Source organism: Phragmites australis, chromosome 2 (assembly GCF_958298935.1).
Source record: "Phragmites australis chromosome 2, lpPhrAust1.1, whole genome shotgun sequence".
Taxonomy (NCBI): domain Eukaryota; kingdom Viridiplantae; phylum Streptophyta; class Magnoliopsida; order Poales; family Poaceae; genus Phragmites; species Phragmites australis.
Window position 1 is genome coordinate 10,746,458 of NC_084922.1, and position 16,883 is coordinate 10,763,340.

The following is a 16,883-nucleotide window of genomic DNA, read 5'->3' on the forward strand; positions in this document are numbered from 1 at the left end:
AGATTTTGTGGCAATGGTCTACTTTGAATATCTATGCAGCTTGAATTTGGTATAGAAAGAGTGAGTGTACGTACATGATTCAGAGGCTATTTGATAAAGTTGACACTCAGGGGAGGAAGAATGACATGTCATCCATACCAATTTTATTTACTAATATGTGTTGATAGATAATATCATATCAGTAACTAATTACACATGTGGATAATATATCAGTGAAAACTGGATTATGGCACCCAATACCATTGTTGTTTCGGTCAAGATGATATTTTGCATCGGTTTTAATAGTTAAGAGTTGTGTTTTAGATGGTGTTATAGTTGAAAGTTGAAATATGAACTGGTGTCTAACTGAAGGTTGAAAAGGTAGATTTTTCCGAAGTAAGATGTCTGTAGAGTCTGATTCCGAAATTATCTTCCCAATCCCCACACCTTGCCTCCTTCCTTCGAAGAAAAAAAGACTCAGTTCTTCCGTCCCTGCCCGTCCACGTCGACTCATCGGTGATGATGCGATCCGCGTGTCCGTGTCCCTACAAGGGAAAAAAAATCTGCCAAACAGACTGCACTAGATATCTTTGTAATACACATACGCCGCCTGCTGCAGCCGCTGCTGCTCAGCTCGTCGCCTTGCCATCCTCCACGCCGGCCGCGTGTCCGCGACTCCAGCTCCCGATCCGGCGAATCCACTCGCCGCGGCCGCCATGAGCTGCGCGGCGGTGTGCGCTCCCCGCTCCGCTCTCGGCTGCCGCTTCTCCTCCTCCTCCCCCGCGCCCGGCGGCGGGCGGCGGCGGCGGCGGCGCTCCTCCTCCGTCCGCGCTCGCGCTGCGGCCGAGGAGGAGGGCGGATCGGCCGGTCTCCCGCGGATGGTGCTGCACGACTCCCTCGACGCCGCGGGGGTCTCCACCGTGCACGCGAGGGCGGCGCGGGAGGGGTTCGCGGCACAGCTGGGGCGGCTCACGCGCGTGGCCGCGGGGACCAGCATCGCCTTCAGCCAGGGCGCCGACCTCGCCCGCGCCGCGCTCTGCGTCGCCGCCGAGGACGACTCGCTCGTCTCGCACTCCTCGGTCCCGCTCCCCGTCGACGCCTTCGTCGCGCGCCTCGACGACCTCTCCGCCGGCTTCTGCGGCGGCAGGAACTTTCCCCCCTCAGGGGCGCCGCCGGAGGTCTTCTTCGATTACCTCGACCGCTACCTCTACGTCCACAAGGTGATTCAACTGTGAAATCGATGTGACGTTGTTGTTGTTATCTAATTTGCGGATCAGTAAGTACGAACAGCTGCAATGAAGTCGTTTCTGCTGTCGCTCGATCTTAGCATATAATTTCACATTCAGTTAGATTACGTTCTGGGGAATTTTCTGTTTCACATTCGAATCTTGCAAGTATTGGTGCTAATTTACTAGGATCTTCCATTCAGGGGTTTCGAAGAACAAATGGAGTGTCCGATGTGCGGGCTATGTATCTTCACTCGGTATGCTAGGCTCTAGCTTCTCTGCTTTGTAAATGTTAATATGCCATGTCTTATCTAATGTTGTTTGCGTCGTACAATGACCAGGTCTTGACATGCCGATCAGGATCAGCTCTAATGCTTTCATTGATATATTCAGAGGTGCTGAAGACAGTACAGATATATGGCTTACTGGACTTCAGTGCAGAGATCTTCTTTCCACATGATCCCAATAGCCTCCCTAGGGGCTATAACAAACACAGAAGCAAGTTGGGGGATGAGCCGCATATTATGACTTCAAAGTCACTTTTGGTTGAGGTGAGTTTATTCCGACCTTCAATCTCCATTTTTCATTTCTAAAGTATTTTTATCTGCTCAACATATGTGCAAGTCACAGACAAGAATAGTTTTTGAACTTTCGTAAGACGTTGGTTACAGTCTCTAGATGCATGACGATACCATAGTAGAAATTATGACCAAAGGATGTATTACACCTTGCTTTTTGTCTGCTGAAGGCATTCTTTTTCCCATTAACTTGTTAACCAGAAGAAAGTTTTTTGCATTTAGGTTTCAGATCTCCAGATGAGACTTGAATTGAATCAATATGGTTTCCTATATACAAATTTTCCCACCAATGTTGTTTCTTATGATCCTTTCTCTATCGCGATTCATTAGTACCACACTGATGGATATGCCTAAACTGTTTTTTCAGTTTTGTTCCATTTTTACCTGTACAAGTTTTTTCTCAGAAAACAAACATATGAAAGGCCCTTTGAGATGTCGTGCTTAGCTAGTTAGATTCATCCATAGTGCAGCAGTCATTAACTTAGGTCTTCTCTTTCTCCCTTACATGTTTGAGATCTTGTATTCTGGTTTACACTTTCTGAATCATGAAGGATTCTAAAGTATAGGTTCACATTAAATGCTTTTGAAATGATGATTCAGGAAGTTTCACCTGATCAATCACAAGCAAAATTCAATCAGGACTCAACACCATTCAATTTCTACTTAACAGATGGGAATATGTATCTAAATAACTTTGGTTTTAGAATTCGATCTACAAATGTATTGTTGAGGGTCTTCTGTGCGCTGCACATTGTTGCATTAAGGCAAGTAAAGGAGATTGGTATATCATCCTGTCCTTTTGAACATCCAAGAAAACAAAACTAAGAGATATAAGTTGATGCATTGGAACTTGGATAGTAGTTCTGCTAGACTTGAAAGTAACGGCTGTTTTTTTTTTTTTTTTTTTTTGGTTTTGTTTATGGATACTTGCCTATCTTATCACATTGTGATATGTAAGATATGCCACTTGTTGGCGGTTAGTTTTTTTACTGAATTCCCCTCTTTGTGCGATCATATTCCTTATTTTATTTCAAATTTGCTTAGTCTTAATTACCATTCTCGGTAGTTCGTTTGTTAAAGGTTGTAGAATCAAGCCCTGAAAGTTGGTGGCTTTTGGATGCAATAGCATTTGGGCTAACGTCAATTGATTCTTTTGCAGATTTTGAAAACTCTGAAGGGTACATTTTGGCCATTCCAGTCTAATCAGTCTAGTAGCTTATTTTTGAATGCTGTTGCTGCAAACCACCACGGCCCTGGTACTTTAGGTGACAATCAAGCGAGGTCACATGGCAATATAAGGTACTTTTTACATATATTAATTGGGCGCATTGATTTCTTTCTCATGTACTATTCACTGCATGCCACTGGAGTGATGTCAAATTCATTAACAGTGTCATAGAGATGGCTGCTGCTAAAGCTGCTCAGCATAGATTGATGCGTGGGGTGTGGACTAATGTCCGCTTTGGTGATATGCGTCGTGCTTTAGCAGGTACTGCATTTTAGTTCTGTTTTTAATGCTTTAGTCACTTATTTGTTTTCGTTTCATGCAATATGAAGTACTGTTGATTGAAATATTGAATACTTCAAACATAATTTGGGATAGATGCATAGTTGTCATGGCGTCGGTATAGCGACACCATATCATCGCCATATCGGCTTGGCAGTTTTCTAGCTCTCGCCACGTCGACGCCACGGCGCTAGCGGGTATGGCGTCGGCCCCTGTTGCTGCCCCTGCACTCCTCGCCATCCGCTGTCTCCCCTACGCTCCTCGTTGTACGCCACCGCCCCTGCGCTGCTTGCCGTCCGCCGCCGCCCCTGCGACCCTCGCCGTCCGTTGCTGCCCCTGCGTCGTCTGCTGTCGCCCAGGAGCAACGCTCGTTGCCGTCTGTCTCCATTGCAGATTTGCGCCATCGTTGGGAGATTTTTTTTCGACAATGAGGACACCAACGGCGCAAATCTCGTTGCTGAGAGAGATTATTTTCCGACAACGGGGACACCTCATTTCCCTTACTTGCATAACGGAATATATTAGTTCTTACAACCACGGAGAAAAGACAGAAGACAAGGTTCAAGTAAAAGGACTAAAGCGTGAGCAGACAAGCGGAAGAGTGAAGTGACTAGAGCACAACCAGCCATAAAGGACTAAAGCCTGAGTAGGAGCTAAAGAAAGTGTAGGTAGGAAAAGTTTAACAACAACAATTAAGGTAACCCAGCACACATCCCAGGTTCAGATCGGTGACAGTGAAACCGACATAAGCGAACGAAGGGAAAAGGCAACTGAAATTTGCCTTCATTCTTCAACATCCTCATCAGAAGGGTCCCGATCATCTTTAGGAGGAGGAACTCTAGGAAGCATCAGCATATGTCCAGGTGGAGGGGGTGTCTGAGCTTGGCGCCTGGAAGACATCATTCACTTTATTATTTCCAATAGTCCTTGAGCACCCCGAAGAAGTTCATCTTTACTCATATCCTTTAAAAGCTCTGCCTATATTTTCAAGAAAGAACATGCATGAAAAATGATGTTAGTAGGATCACGAAGAAGCTTTTTATCAAAACAATGCCCTGTTTCGGGCCTTCCAAATAGACCAACAAACAACTGCTAAACCAATTGTAGCAAAAGATTTCCCATTAGGAAAATCATCATTAATCCACTTGTAGTACTGAGATAAAGAATTTGGAATAGTATGAGCACCAATAAAGGTACTAACGATCCCCCAAGCTACTTTGGCAATGGGACATAAGAAGAACATATCTTGAGCAGTTTCCTACTGAGTGCAAAAATAACAGGAGGGATCTCCACTCTAATTTCTTTTAAAGAGGTTATCCTTAGTAAGTAATACATCTTTCTCCATAAGCCATAGGAACAACTTAATTTTTAATGGAATCTTGGCTTTCCAAATATGATTGTAAGGTTGATGAAGGGCATCTCTAACTAGCTAGTTATAAGTGGATTTAACACTAAAGATGTCTCTCTTATCCAAAGACTAAGAAACAACATCATTAGAGTATCCCAGATTTACACCAGCCAACCAACTAAGGATTAAATCCTATTGAGATTTGGAGGTCCTGAGTCAACCATCTTCTAAAAGTAAGATCCCAATGTAAATTGTGACACTCATAAACATAAATATCTTTGTGATTATAGATAGAGTAAAGAGCAGGGAAATTTTTTGCAAGGGAATTGGAGGTTAGCTAAATATCCTCCCAAAATCTTGTATTCATACCATTACCCACTATCCCTGGAGATAAACAGGCTTAACTTTGAGCAAATCAGCCCAACACGGAGTCACTGAACTTATGCTTAACAACAGGAACAAAAGTATTTGTGAAGGTATTTCTTCCTGACTATTGATTGCCACATGCCAACACCTCTTTCTATTATCTACCACCATTTACAAAGAGGGCAGTGTTAAGTTTGGACAAATTTTTTATACCTAAGTCACCTTTTTTTCTTAGGCAGGCAAATTTTGTACCAATGAACTAAGTGGTACTTTTTTTTTTACTATCACCTTGCCAGAAGAATTCTTTCGAGCAATATCAATTTTTTTAAGAACAATTTTTGGAATTAGGTACATTGACATTTAGTAAATAGGAACATTAGAAAGACTAACATTTATGAGAATGAGTCTCCCTGTAGGATCGATTATACTCTAATAAGGCAAGAGGGGGGTGAATAATTGCGGAAACCAAATTTAAAGATTAATTCACCCAAATCGAAAATCGATTTAAACTCGGTATTTCACTCGAAATAGATTGTACATGCTCTAGTGAAAACAATGTAGAGAAATATCTATAGGTCCGATTTGTCTCAAATTTGGACAGCTGAAACTAGATTCAAATACGAAACTAACCAAATAAGAATAGAGTCAATCGGATATGTGGATCAAGAATTATGTCTAGTCGAAGTAGACTTATCTACCAGAATCGAGTAGAACAAAACCTAGTCAAGTTGATAAAAAAACTACTCGAGATCAAACCAAAATCACTCAAATTTTTCTCAGATCGAACATTAGATATTCTAGCAAGGTTTTGGATGGATTAAACCAAGATGAAACTTGATAGAAACATGAAATTAATCGAAAACAAAAATCAAGTACGCAGAATATAGAACAGAAAGAAAATTCTGAATCAGCAACTTATCAACTTACGAAACTTGTTTTTTATCACATAGATGAGTTTACAAGATGTCTCTCCAAAGCATCCAACAAGGATTTCTATGAAATTTCAAACCCTAGACAAATCCACTCTCTAGATTAAAAGTCTAAATCTGATTTCGTTCTTGGTGCATACCCTTCCCTAACTGAGACCCTCTCAATATATAGTTTTCAAAATCAACCTTGGTTTGGAAACAATCCTGGTTGTATCCTAGCTGGATACAAACCATATCAAAACACGTCCACCTATAACCGAATCTAATTCATGCTCGAGTCCACCTTATGGGACTGAGACTCTTCGACCAATTAGACCGCAGCCTGACCTTGTCATGTACTCGAATGACTTCATCATCCGAACACATAATCTAGTTGCCCACGACCTCGTGTACGTCTGCCCTTCTTCGCAACGTACCTAGTCACACACATGCAACCTTGTCTTCACATACACTGTTCTCTAGCCCCAACGCTTCACATGACATTCTCGATCACTACGATCTCAGTTTCTCCTGAACCTAGTCGTCGAACCTCAGTTCCTCCCTAAACTTAGTTCGTCGATCTGTCATCGACCACGTTCGCCTTAGAGCAACACATGCACATAAATCAACAAATAAGTACGAGCACAAGTCCTTTTTGACCTGACTCAAGATCAGTTCACGCAACATCACGCAAACTTCAAGCAAAACCAACACACTAACATAAACATTCAACTATTGATAGTGTATCAAACTATCTATGCTATTGAAGCATATCTAAGCAATATCTTAGCAACTCATGAACATCATCCTAATGTCATTATGATAAATCACTTTGCTTTGTCAATTTCAACATTCAAACTAATTTTTCATCACATGATCTCACAATCTTCCCCTTGATGAAAACTTAAGCAACCCTCATGTGAACATTGGCAACCTCTTAACAGACATGATTTGATTTTAAAATCAAACGAAAAGTGAAATGAAAATCAAGAAAAAAATTCAACATAGAAAATCTCAACTCCTTTGAGAAAAACCAAAAGTTTTTCCCGAAAGAGCAACTCTCTTTCCCCCGTTAGCAATGATTTCATCAAAAATTCAAAAGAGAATAAAATCTTTTTATCATTTTTATCATAATGAGCAACATATATCAGCCACATATATAGCATATACTCGACCAAGCCACACTATCAAGAATATTTGCATCAACCCATCTGCACATGTAAAATATAGTGTGAGCATAACTTATTAATTATAATTAATGATTTCTTTGCAACACATAGTCTCACAATCTTAACTACTCGAATCCTCAAATTATATGCTATCAAAAACATGGATACAAAAAGTATATCATTGTTTTTCACTAAAATCACATATAACAAGATAGCAATTGTGTTGTCAAGGACATCTCATATTATTTTACAAGGAAATATATACATCATCAGTTTTATTCTATCCAACCATGCCAAGTCTATGTCAAAAAGACAATCGAAAGTTTAAGACAGTGGTTACGATCATACACGACTTTTTCGAAGTCATATCAAAGTATAATGATAAGCAATCTCGTAAAGAAGAAGTGCGACATTGTATACTTTCTTGATTTTTCACCTATCAATTATTATTCAACACTTTTGTATTTCTTTGAGTTTTTCACATATAGCATTTTTTTTATCAAAGCAATCTAAAAAGTTTAACCATGATAAAATTTAATTTGAGTTTTCATTTCGATTAAAAAATCATGACAAAAACTACAGTTTACATATATAGATATGAAGGTAAAAAACTCTCATGTAGCATAAGTATTGGCTTCAAAAATCATATATGTATCATATATGATACTCATCATATTTCATTGTTTTCTCATTCGAAAAAGCTTCAAGACATAAGAATTTTCCCTCAAAACAATCTCACAGGATGAATAACACTAAGTTCTCTCCGAAGAAAAGTAAAACGAGGAGAATCTAAAGGTTTTATGAAAATGTGTGTCAATTAGTGTTCAGTATCCATATGGAGAAGTTTAATGTTTTCTTTTTACATATTGTATCTAAGAAAATGAAATCTGATATCAATGTATTTAGTTCGAGAATGTTGCACAGGGTTTTTAGTAATACTTATAGCATTAGTGTTATCACAGAAAAGTGAAACTCCAAATTAACCTTATAATCTTTAAGCGTAGTAACTATCTAAAGAGTTTGTTTGTGAACAACAACTAGCAATGGTTATATATTCAGATTCAGCAGTAAATTGTGCAACAGATGACTGTTTCCTAGATGACCATGCAACAAGAGAATTACCTAAGAAATAACATGTACCATATGCATTTTTTTTTATCAATTCTACAACCTCCAAATCAGCATCAGAAAAAACTCTTAAGCTAATATAAGAAGAAGCAAAAAGCCATATGACAAAGTCTTGATTGCCATGAAGATACCTGAGAATCCGTTTGACAGCTTGGCGATGTAAAACACGTGGAGAAACTTGAAATCGTGCATACAAGCATATAACAAATTGTATGTCTAGTTTTAAAGCAGTGATACAAAAGTGATCCAGCCATGCTTCTATATTCTTTTTGATCAACTAGCTCACTATCTTCATCAAGATCGAGCATCGTTATTGTTTGAATAAGTGTCATGATCGACTTGTTATTTTCTATCTCAAAACGTCGTAGTAGGTCTTATGTATACTTACTTTGATGAATAAAAGTACTTTCTTTAGTTTTTTTGACTTGAAGATCTAAAAAGTATGTTAGTTCACCTATCATACTTATCTCAAATTCTCTGCTTATCGTTTCTGAAAACTGAGACACCAAAACATGAGAAGAACAAACAAAGATGATATCATCTACATAAATCTGAATAAATTATTGATCATTCCCATACTTGAGCGCAAACAATGTCTTGTCCACTTTTTTAAAATTATAAAACTCTTTTTAAGCAAGAAAGTTTTAAACCTATCATATCATGCTCTAGGGGCTTGTTTTAAACCATAGAAAGCTTTAGACAACTTATATTCATAATTTAGATATTTAGGATTTTCAAAATCATGTATTTGCTTAACATAAATCTCTTTATTAATGTAGCCATTCAGAAGAACACTTTTGACATTCATATTGATATAATATAAAACCTTTAAATGCAGCAAACGCTAAAAGAATTCTAATAATTTCTAGTCTAACAACCAAAGCAAAATTTTTCTTAAAATCTAGTCTTTTTACCTATGTAAAACCCTGAGCCACAAGTCTAGATTTGTTTCTAACAACAACACCATCTTCACTTTGTTTATTTTTAAAAACCCATCTACTTCCGATAAGTGTGACCTAGAGGAGGTGCAACTAGTTTCCATACTTTGTCGTGTTCAAAATTTTCAAGTCCTCATGTATGGCGTTGATCCAAGATTCGTCAGTTAATGTATGCGAAATATCTTTGGGTTCAAAAGAAACAACAAAAGCTGAATGAGCATAAGAATTAGAATCAATAAACATATACCGTGTGACTTGTTCATGCAAATCTTCAATCATCTGATCAGGTGGATGACTCCGCTGAATGTGTAAAGGAGCATTGACTCTAGAAACAATCTCTTCTTCTTCAATATGCACAGATAATGTAGTAGCTTGAGGATGTCCAACTGTAGCCGAAGTAGTCGAAGGCACCCAATAATCGTCAACTGATTGTGTCCTAGGAATTAACATCTCATCCTCATCATCCACAAATATGCTCTCAGAATCCTCCTGAACATGTGTACATATACCTATATCATTTGGTCTAGTTTCAGGATTAGCCTTGTTGAAAGTGACCTCACAGGTTTCAATAATTTTGTTAGTCTCGAAAACAAGTACACGACAACCACGAGTATGAGCAGGATATTCAAGAAAAAGTCCATCAGTTGATCTGGACTTAAACTTATTCAAATTTCTAGATTTCAGCGCAAAGCACTTACAGCCAAAAACTCTAAAGTGAAATACACTAGGTCTATGTTCAAATCGCAGTTCATATGAATTTTTACCTAATTTAGATCTCAAGAAAACACGATTTGAAACATAATAAGCGGTAGATATAGCTTCAGCTCAAAATTTTCTAGAAGTAGAAAATTCAACTAACATAGTCTTAGCTATCTTAATAAGAGTTCTATTCTTTCTTTTAACTACACTATTTTGTTAAGGTACTCTAGGTGATAAAAATTGATGTTTAATCCCTTTTTCAGAAGAAGAATTCTTAAATCCAGTTCCATTATCATTTTTAATAGCTTTAAGTGAATATGAAAGATCAACAAATAATCTAAGAAATAGATTCCTAAAATGATCAAAAGTTTCATCCTTAGATGCCATAAGAGTATCTAGAGAAATTACCAATAATAATAAATACATATCATTTACCTCCAAAAGATTGTACTCTAGAAGAACCAATAGTATCAAGATGCAAAAATTGATTAGGTGCATTTGTCATAATCATGATAATAGGTGGATGTGAACCTGAATGCATTTTACCATATCTACAAGAAGATCAAACTGCATTGTATCTTTTGCCACAATAGAAATAGAAGAAAGATCTCCAAATGTAACACTTTCAGCACGAGATGCACGTACAAGGTAGATGAACTAATTCTTATCATCGGACATATGACGTGAGCATCTGGAATCGACTAACCACATGTTCTCTTTTCTTGCTCGAGAAACCTCGTTACCGTCACTGTCAAGTTCATCCTCGGTGCGACTTTTTTGTTATTTGCCATGAGACACAATCCAGTCAAATCATATAATGTCTTTCTCTTAGATGTTGTGTTATCCTCGCTGCTTTCCGAATCAACGTCACTCAAGTTGACTTGTTCGAACGTCGAAAGAACTCAATGCACAACCTTACGGTTGAGAAAGATCTTCTTTTCTTATCATTGAACGAGCGCTTCTTTTTCTCCTCTTTTGATGCCTTTTATGCAAGTTTAGGACAATTGGAACGAATATGGTTGAGATCACCATATTTATAGCATCTTTGAGGACCTCACTTCCTCTTTTCATAGAGCACATTCTGCAATACTTGAGAGAAACGAGTAGAGAGTAGTGCTAAATTTTCTTCAGGAATCAATTCAAGCTGATCATCAGTTAAAAACTTGATGAAGAAGATTCAATAAGAGATATGCTGGGTTGAGAGACCAAAACAATTGATTATTAACATTCTTTCTAGCAAAGATATCTAACTCATGAGTTTTTAATTTAGAATAAAGAACATCTAATGTAAGTGTATCCATGACAGTAGATTCTCTAATAAATATAACTTTCATCTCTCACATTGGTATATTTAAAGCTTTTAGTAATTGACGTGCATTCTCAGTATTAGTATATGTAACATTAACAGCGCGCAAATTGCTAAGAATTTTATTAAAGCGAGTAAAGAAATCATCAAGAGACTCACCGATTTTCATCTCAAATTTCATGTATTCTTTCTTATATAAATCTTGATGTACCTCTTTAATAGTAGATGAACCTTCATGATAATTACAGAGTGCTTTCCATACCTCATACATTGATTTTTGAGATGTATCACGCGGTCCAAGTCGCTTCTTCCCAAGCCTTGGATGATCAAATTCCTTGCCTTGCTGTTCGCCTCGATGGTCGGCATGTTCTGTGCTATCACCTCATTGTTCTCTAGAACCACGTATGACTTGTAGATCTTTTCTCAAATTGCAAAGTCCTATACTTGAATCGTCGCCTTCCAAAACTGAAAATCAACTCCATCGAAAACATAAGGTTTTATGGAATATCTATCTGAAACTATATTTCTAATTACCGATTAAGATTATTTAGAAAAGATTACAATTCTGATACCAATTATAGAATCAATTACACTCTAATAAGACAATCAGAGGGGGTGAATGATTGCGGAAGCTAAATTCAAAGATTAACTCACTCAAACCGAAAATCGATTTAAACTCGGTATTCCACTCAAAACATATTATACATACTAGTAAAAACAATACAGAGAAAGATTCATAAGTCCGATTTCTCTCAAATTTGGATAGCCGAAACTAGATTAAAATATGAAACTAACAAAAAAAAATCGAGTCAATTTGATATGTGAATTAAGAATTATATCTAGTCGAAGCAGACTGTGTTAACCAGAATCGAGTAGAATAAAACCTAGTCGAGTTGACTAAAATCTACTCGAGATCAAACCAAAATCACTCAAATTTTTCGCAAATTGAACACTAGATATTCTAGCAAGGTTTTGGATGGATTAAACCAAGATGAAACTTGATAGAAGCACGAAATTAATCGAAAACCAAAACTAAGTACACAGAATATAGAAAAAAAGAAAATTTTGAATCAGCAACTCATCAACTTACGAAACTTGATTTTTATTGTATAGATAAGTTACAAGATGTCTCTCCAAAACATCTAACAAGGATTTTCACAAGATCTCAAACCTTAGATAGATATACTCTCTAGATGAAAAGTCTAAATCTGATCTCGTTCTTGACGCATATCTCTCCTTAACCGAGACCCTCTCAATATATAGCCCAACAATCTGGTTGCCCACGACCTCACGTACGTTTGCCCTTCTTAGCAATGCACTTAGTCGCACATATGCAACCTTGTCTTCACATACACTGTTCTCTAGCCCGAACGCCCCGCATAACATCTCCTGAACCTAGTCGTTGAAGCTCAGTTCCTTCTCAAACTTAGTTCGTCGATCTGTCATCGATTATGTTCGCCTTCGAACAACACCTGCACATGAATCAAAAAACGAGTACGAGCGCAAGTCCTTCTCGACTTGACTCAAGATCAGTTCACGTAACACCACGCAAACTTAAAGCAAAATCAATACGCTAATATAAGCAAACCCAAATATTGATAGCGTATCAAACTATCTATGCTATCGAAACATATCTAAATAATATCTTAGCAACTTATGAACAGCATCCTAATGTCATTATACTAAATTACTTTGTTTTGTCAATTTCAACATTCAAACCAATTTTTTATCACATGATTTCACACTCCCTCCTCCATGGACATAATCCCCCTTGCCAGATGCCAAGTTTTTTAAGTACCTTTTCTTCCATTTTAACCCAATCAATGAGGTGAAGTCTACTAGGACTTACTTGGACTCTCAAGTACTTAATAGTTAATAGGGATGGATCCTATTTGATAATGAAAGATATCTGCATATTTTTCAGCTAAAACATGATCACCTCACTCTTCTGAAAATTAATTTTGGTACCAGACATTAATTCATACATATAAAGAAGCAACTTGAGATTGTTGGCTTTGACAAAATCATGTTGAAAGCAAAGAATTGTGTCATCAACATATTGTAAAAGAGTCGATTCCTTATTTGTCACTGAAGGTTTACCACACTTCCTTATTTGCCACTAATGTCCCACATGCCATTGAAAGAATGAGTGGCAAATAAGGGAATGGGTAAACTTTCAGTGGCAAATAAGAAATTTATCCATTGTTGTAAAATGGCAATACCGCCTTCAAACAGATAGGGGACAAGACCAGTCACCTGTCCATTGCTCTGAGCAGTTGTTATCATTTTAACCAGGGAGTCAGCAACCAGATTAAACAGGAAACAAGATAAAGGATCACCCTGTCTTACCCTTTTATGGCTAACAAAGTAAGAACCTATAGTATTATTTAGCTTAACACTTAAGGTGCCATCACATACCACTGTTTTAATCCATATTTTCCATTTGGAGCTGAAACCTCTTATATCCAGACATTTAAATAGGAAATCCCAGCAGACTTTGTCATAAGCTTTTTCAAAATCTAGTTTCAACACTACTCCTATTTGTTTCTGTCTTTTGGTCTTACGAAGGATTTCATGAAGGGATATAATCTTATCCATAATGTTCCTATTTTTGATGAAAGCATTTTGATAGGGATTTATAATTTTGCCCATAAAAGGTTCCAGTCTATTAGTTAAAACCTTTGTAATTTATTTATAGGAACAATTCATAAGGCGAATGGGCCTGAATTGCTGTATTCTCTCAGCCCTACTCACTTTAGGAAGGAGAGTAATAACTCCATAGTTGAGTCTTTTTACATCAAGAGATCCTATATGGAAATCATTGAAAAGGTTAAGCAAATCATTCTTTATAATGTGCGAGAGATGGAGATCTGCGCTGCTCGTATGCACTCAAACAGAGAGAGAGAGAGAGAGAGAGAGAGAGAGAGAGTTGGGGGAAGGGAATGAAGGGGACAGGGGTGGCGGCTGTGCTTTGGGGCTGCACACGGAGAGAGAGAGGTGAGGTAGGGTTTGGGACTTATTGGGCTAATATGGCTGCTTTGATGGTTGGGCCTTAGTGGTATTTCAATTATTTTCTTCTCCTAGCCTGCCTTTCCTGGTACTTCAAAGTCGAATGCTACTGCTGCTCCAACAGGATCTTCTGTGCAATGCCTGCATGTCAGCCCCACAAGACCATATGGCACACTAGTTCGGTAGGCTGGTGGCACTTAAGTTAGCACTAGCAATTGTGAATTCTGATGTGTATATTCACCACGCTGATGTGTGAATGACGTTGCCACGTCACGTTCCATAGGCGTTGTAAAGGTGTGAAGGTGGTGGGTCGTAATGCCTCGCTACACCGCCGTAACAACTATAGATAGATGTGTGCACAAGGGAGGCGTGGTGGGACTCATGAAAGTGTTAGCTTCTTTTTTTTGGTGAACTGATTACATTATGTCGCTTCATTGACTAATTCACCCTGTTTAGAATTGATCTTACTGTTTATTTACCGTGGTACACACTAACTACCCATATTTATAAGTTCTTTCATTCGCCTGCAATAATTTGGATAATATCATGGGCCATTCCTGTTCCTTTGTACTTGATTTTACAGAAATTGCTGTATTCCTGCTAGTTTTGCATTTCTTACTTTGCATTTCATACAGTCCTGACCAGTTTCATACTGTACATTTTGATTTCAGCATGTGAGCGACTCATTCTGCTGCATCATGATCCGTGTGAACTGAGGGATTATGCCGCCCTTCTGTATCACTGTGGGTACTATGAAGATTGCCTAGAGTACTTAACGTCATACCAAACAGCCATGGTGATTCTTTTTCAGATGTGATGCTGTCATTGGAGAAATCCAGAAATGTAGAACTCATTAACATCACTCTTCGTTTTTTCCTTGCAGGCTGGTAAGTCACCGATCACTCCATGGGACATCTTGGAGGATGAAGCCGTAAATACTCTCAGAGCGCGGGTAAGCCTAATTTTAGCAGAGGATGGCTGGAGCAGCCACAGACGACCGGCTGCAAATTACTGGACCAAAAACTCCGAGCCGTGGTAGATTAGACAGGCATTCTTGATCGTCGTTGTGCCTGAGCTCTGAAGCAAAGGACATGAGACTGTATAGCTTTCCGAAACATGGCTCTACAACTTGTACATAAAATGGCCCATCAGACATTTGATAATCCATACATGATGAGCTGAATTCCTGATCCGACACACCATCAGAAATGTTGAGATGGCATATCCTGCTGTCTCCTCTGCATGGGCCAACTTTAGATTGGATTTGATACAACATATGCTCTATATCTGTAGTACTAAACCACATTTTGTTGTTCAACAACGACAATGTAAATCTCAGAGGTGTCGTAAAGCTTTGCGAGGCATAAACTTGTCGCCTTTAAACCACACTAGAGGGGACACACATTTGAGTTGTGAGTTCTTCCTATCGACAATTGACGGATCGTCTAAGACACCATAGGAAACATGCTCATTTTCACAGAATAATCATTCAGAGGCATCACAGAAGAATTGCAAGAACCGAATTAATACAATTTCGCAATCGCAATACATGGAAGGAGAGGTGCCAGATGATCAAGACTATAGAACTGACTGTCTGACGTGACATAGTTAATATTAATTCACGAGTCATGAATCTAATATAGCAGACGAAACAAATACTCCCTGACGAGGAATAACCTAACCACTACGTTCGCGAGTATGCAACCAGCAAGATCACTGAAGCATCAAGACGAGACTGATGAGGACAACCGTTGCCGCTGCCACGGCGAAGGCGACGCTGGCAGTAACCACGGTGGCCGCGCTGGAGGACGCGCCCGGCCACCCGGACGGCCAGGGGCGACGACCACCAGACCCGCCGTGGCCCAGTTGTGTAGATGTCGCCGGTCCAGAGGCCGGGCCGGGCGCGGCTGCCGGGGACGTGGCCCCGGCCGCCGGGTGCACCATGACGCGCACGATGAGCCTCTGTCCCTCCTCGCAGTGTCCGGGCTCGCCGCTGATGAAGCAGAAGAAGCCCGGGTGGTCGAGGCGGAATGTGGTGGCGCCGTCGGCGAACGTGGCGAGCGGCTCCGTGGCGTTGCAGGCGTCGAAGGCCTCCCGGTCCACCACCAGCACCGAGTCGTTCGCGTACTTGAAGTCTGCGAAAGATCAACACATACGCCATGGTTGGCAACTATCTTGCAGCCTTGCACATCATGCATGGGACTGGATTGTTAGTCTACTTACAGAGGTGGTCGCCGACGTGGAACCGGTTGTTCATGGCCCACCAGCCGTAGCTGGTGCCGGCGTCGGGGACGCGCCACCCTCGCGGGCCGCCGACGTGGAACACCAGCTCCGGCGCCGCCTCCGCGACGCCTGGACCGAGGAGGAGGAAGAGGATTACGGCAACAAGGGCCAGCGCGGGGACGAGCGGGAGCCCCCCGCGGGAGCCAGCGGTCAGGGCCATGGATCTAGCTTGCAGGCGGTGCGTTCGCGGCGCGTGGGAAGCCTCTGGCTTGGCAGTGGCCGCCGGTCGCCGTGCAGCTGCGTGATCCGCAGGGCTCGATGGCTTGGGGGGGGGGGGGGGGGGGCGTGTGGAGTGGGGTGATAGTGAAACTGCAGGGGCGCGTTCGTGGACGTGCGCGCGCGTTTTATAGGGGCTTGGTGTGCCAGCCATGCTGGGTCGGGTGCGCGTCGCCGGTTAGAGTTTGACCGCGCACGAGCGAGCGCGCTCTGGAGTTGCTGC

At 40.2% G+C, this 16,883-nt stretch overlaps 2 protein-coding genes across 2 annotated transcripts; one reads left to right on the forward strand and one right to left on the reverse strand.

The window, feature by feature from the left end:
* The first annotated feature begins 569 nt into the window (after window positions 1-569).
* On the forward strand, window positions 570-15,351 carry LOC133899347 (uncharacterized). The gene is made up of 7 exons (XM_062340332.1): window positions 570-1,199; window positions 1,409-1,462; window positions 1,547-1,756; window positions 2,943-3,082; window positions 3,175-3,272; window positions 14,833-14,957; window positions 15,045-15,351. The coding sequence occupies exons 1-7, from the start codon at window positions 696-698 to the stop codon at window positions 15,198-15,200; spliced, it is 1,287 nt and encodes a 428-aa protein (XP_062196316.1). The 5' UTR covers window positions 570-695; the 3' UTR covers window positions 15,201-15,351.
* A 523-nt stretch (window positions 15,352-15,874) lies between these two features.
* LOC133902664 (early nodulin-like protein 5) lies at window positions 15,875-16,604 on the reverse strand. Its single transcript, XM_062344166.1, has 2 exons — window positions 16,385-16,604; window positions 15,875-16,296 (listed from the first exon to the last, which is right to left on the reverse strand). Exons 1-2 carry the CDS (start codon window positions 16,602-16,604, stop codon window positions 15,875-15,877), a joined length of 642 nt encoding a protein of 213 aa, XP_062200150.1.
* Window positions 16,605-16,883: the final 279 nt, after the last annotated feature.

What these genes read in the sequence shown, in the direction of transcription:
- LOC133899347 (XM_062340332.1), top strand. Translation starts at nt 696, where the DNA reads ATGAGCTGCGCGGCGGTGTGCGCTCCCCGCTCCGCTCTCGGCTGCCGC. An exon ending in AGGTCACATGGCAATATAAG is followed by an intron (nt 3,083 to 3,174) that starts GTACTTTTTACA and finishes ATTCATTAACAG; the next exon opens with TGTCATAGAGATGGCTGCTG. An exon ending in TATGCGTCGTGCTTTAGCAG is followed by an intron (nt 3,273 to 14,832) that starts GTACTGCATTTT and finishes TTTTGATTTCAG; the next exon opens with CATGTGAGCGACTCATTCTG.
- LOC133902664 (XM_062344166.1), bottom strand. Translation starts at nt 16,604, where the DNA reads ATGGCCCTGACCGCTGGCTCCCGCGGGGGGCTCCCGCTCGTCCCCGCG. An exon ending in CCACGTCGGCGACCACCTCT is followed by an intron (nt 16,297 to 16,384) that starts GTAAGTAGACTA and finishes GATCTTTCGCAG; the next exon opens with ACTTCAAGTACGCGAACGAC.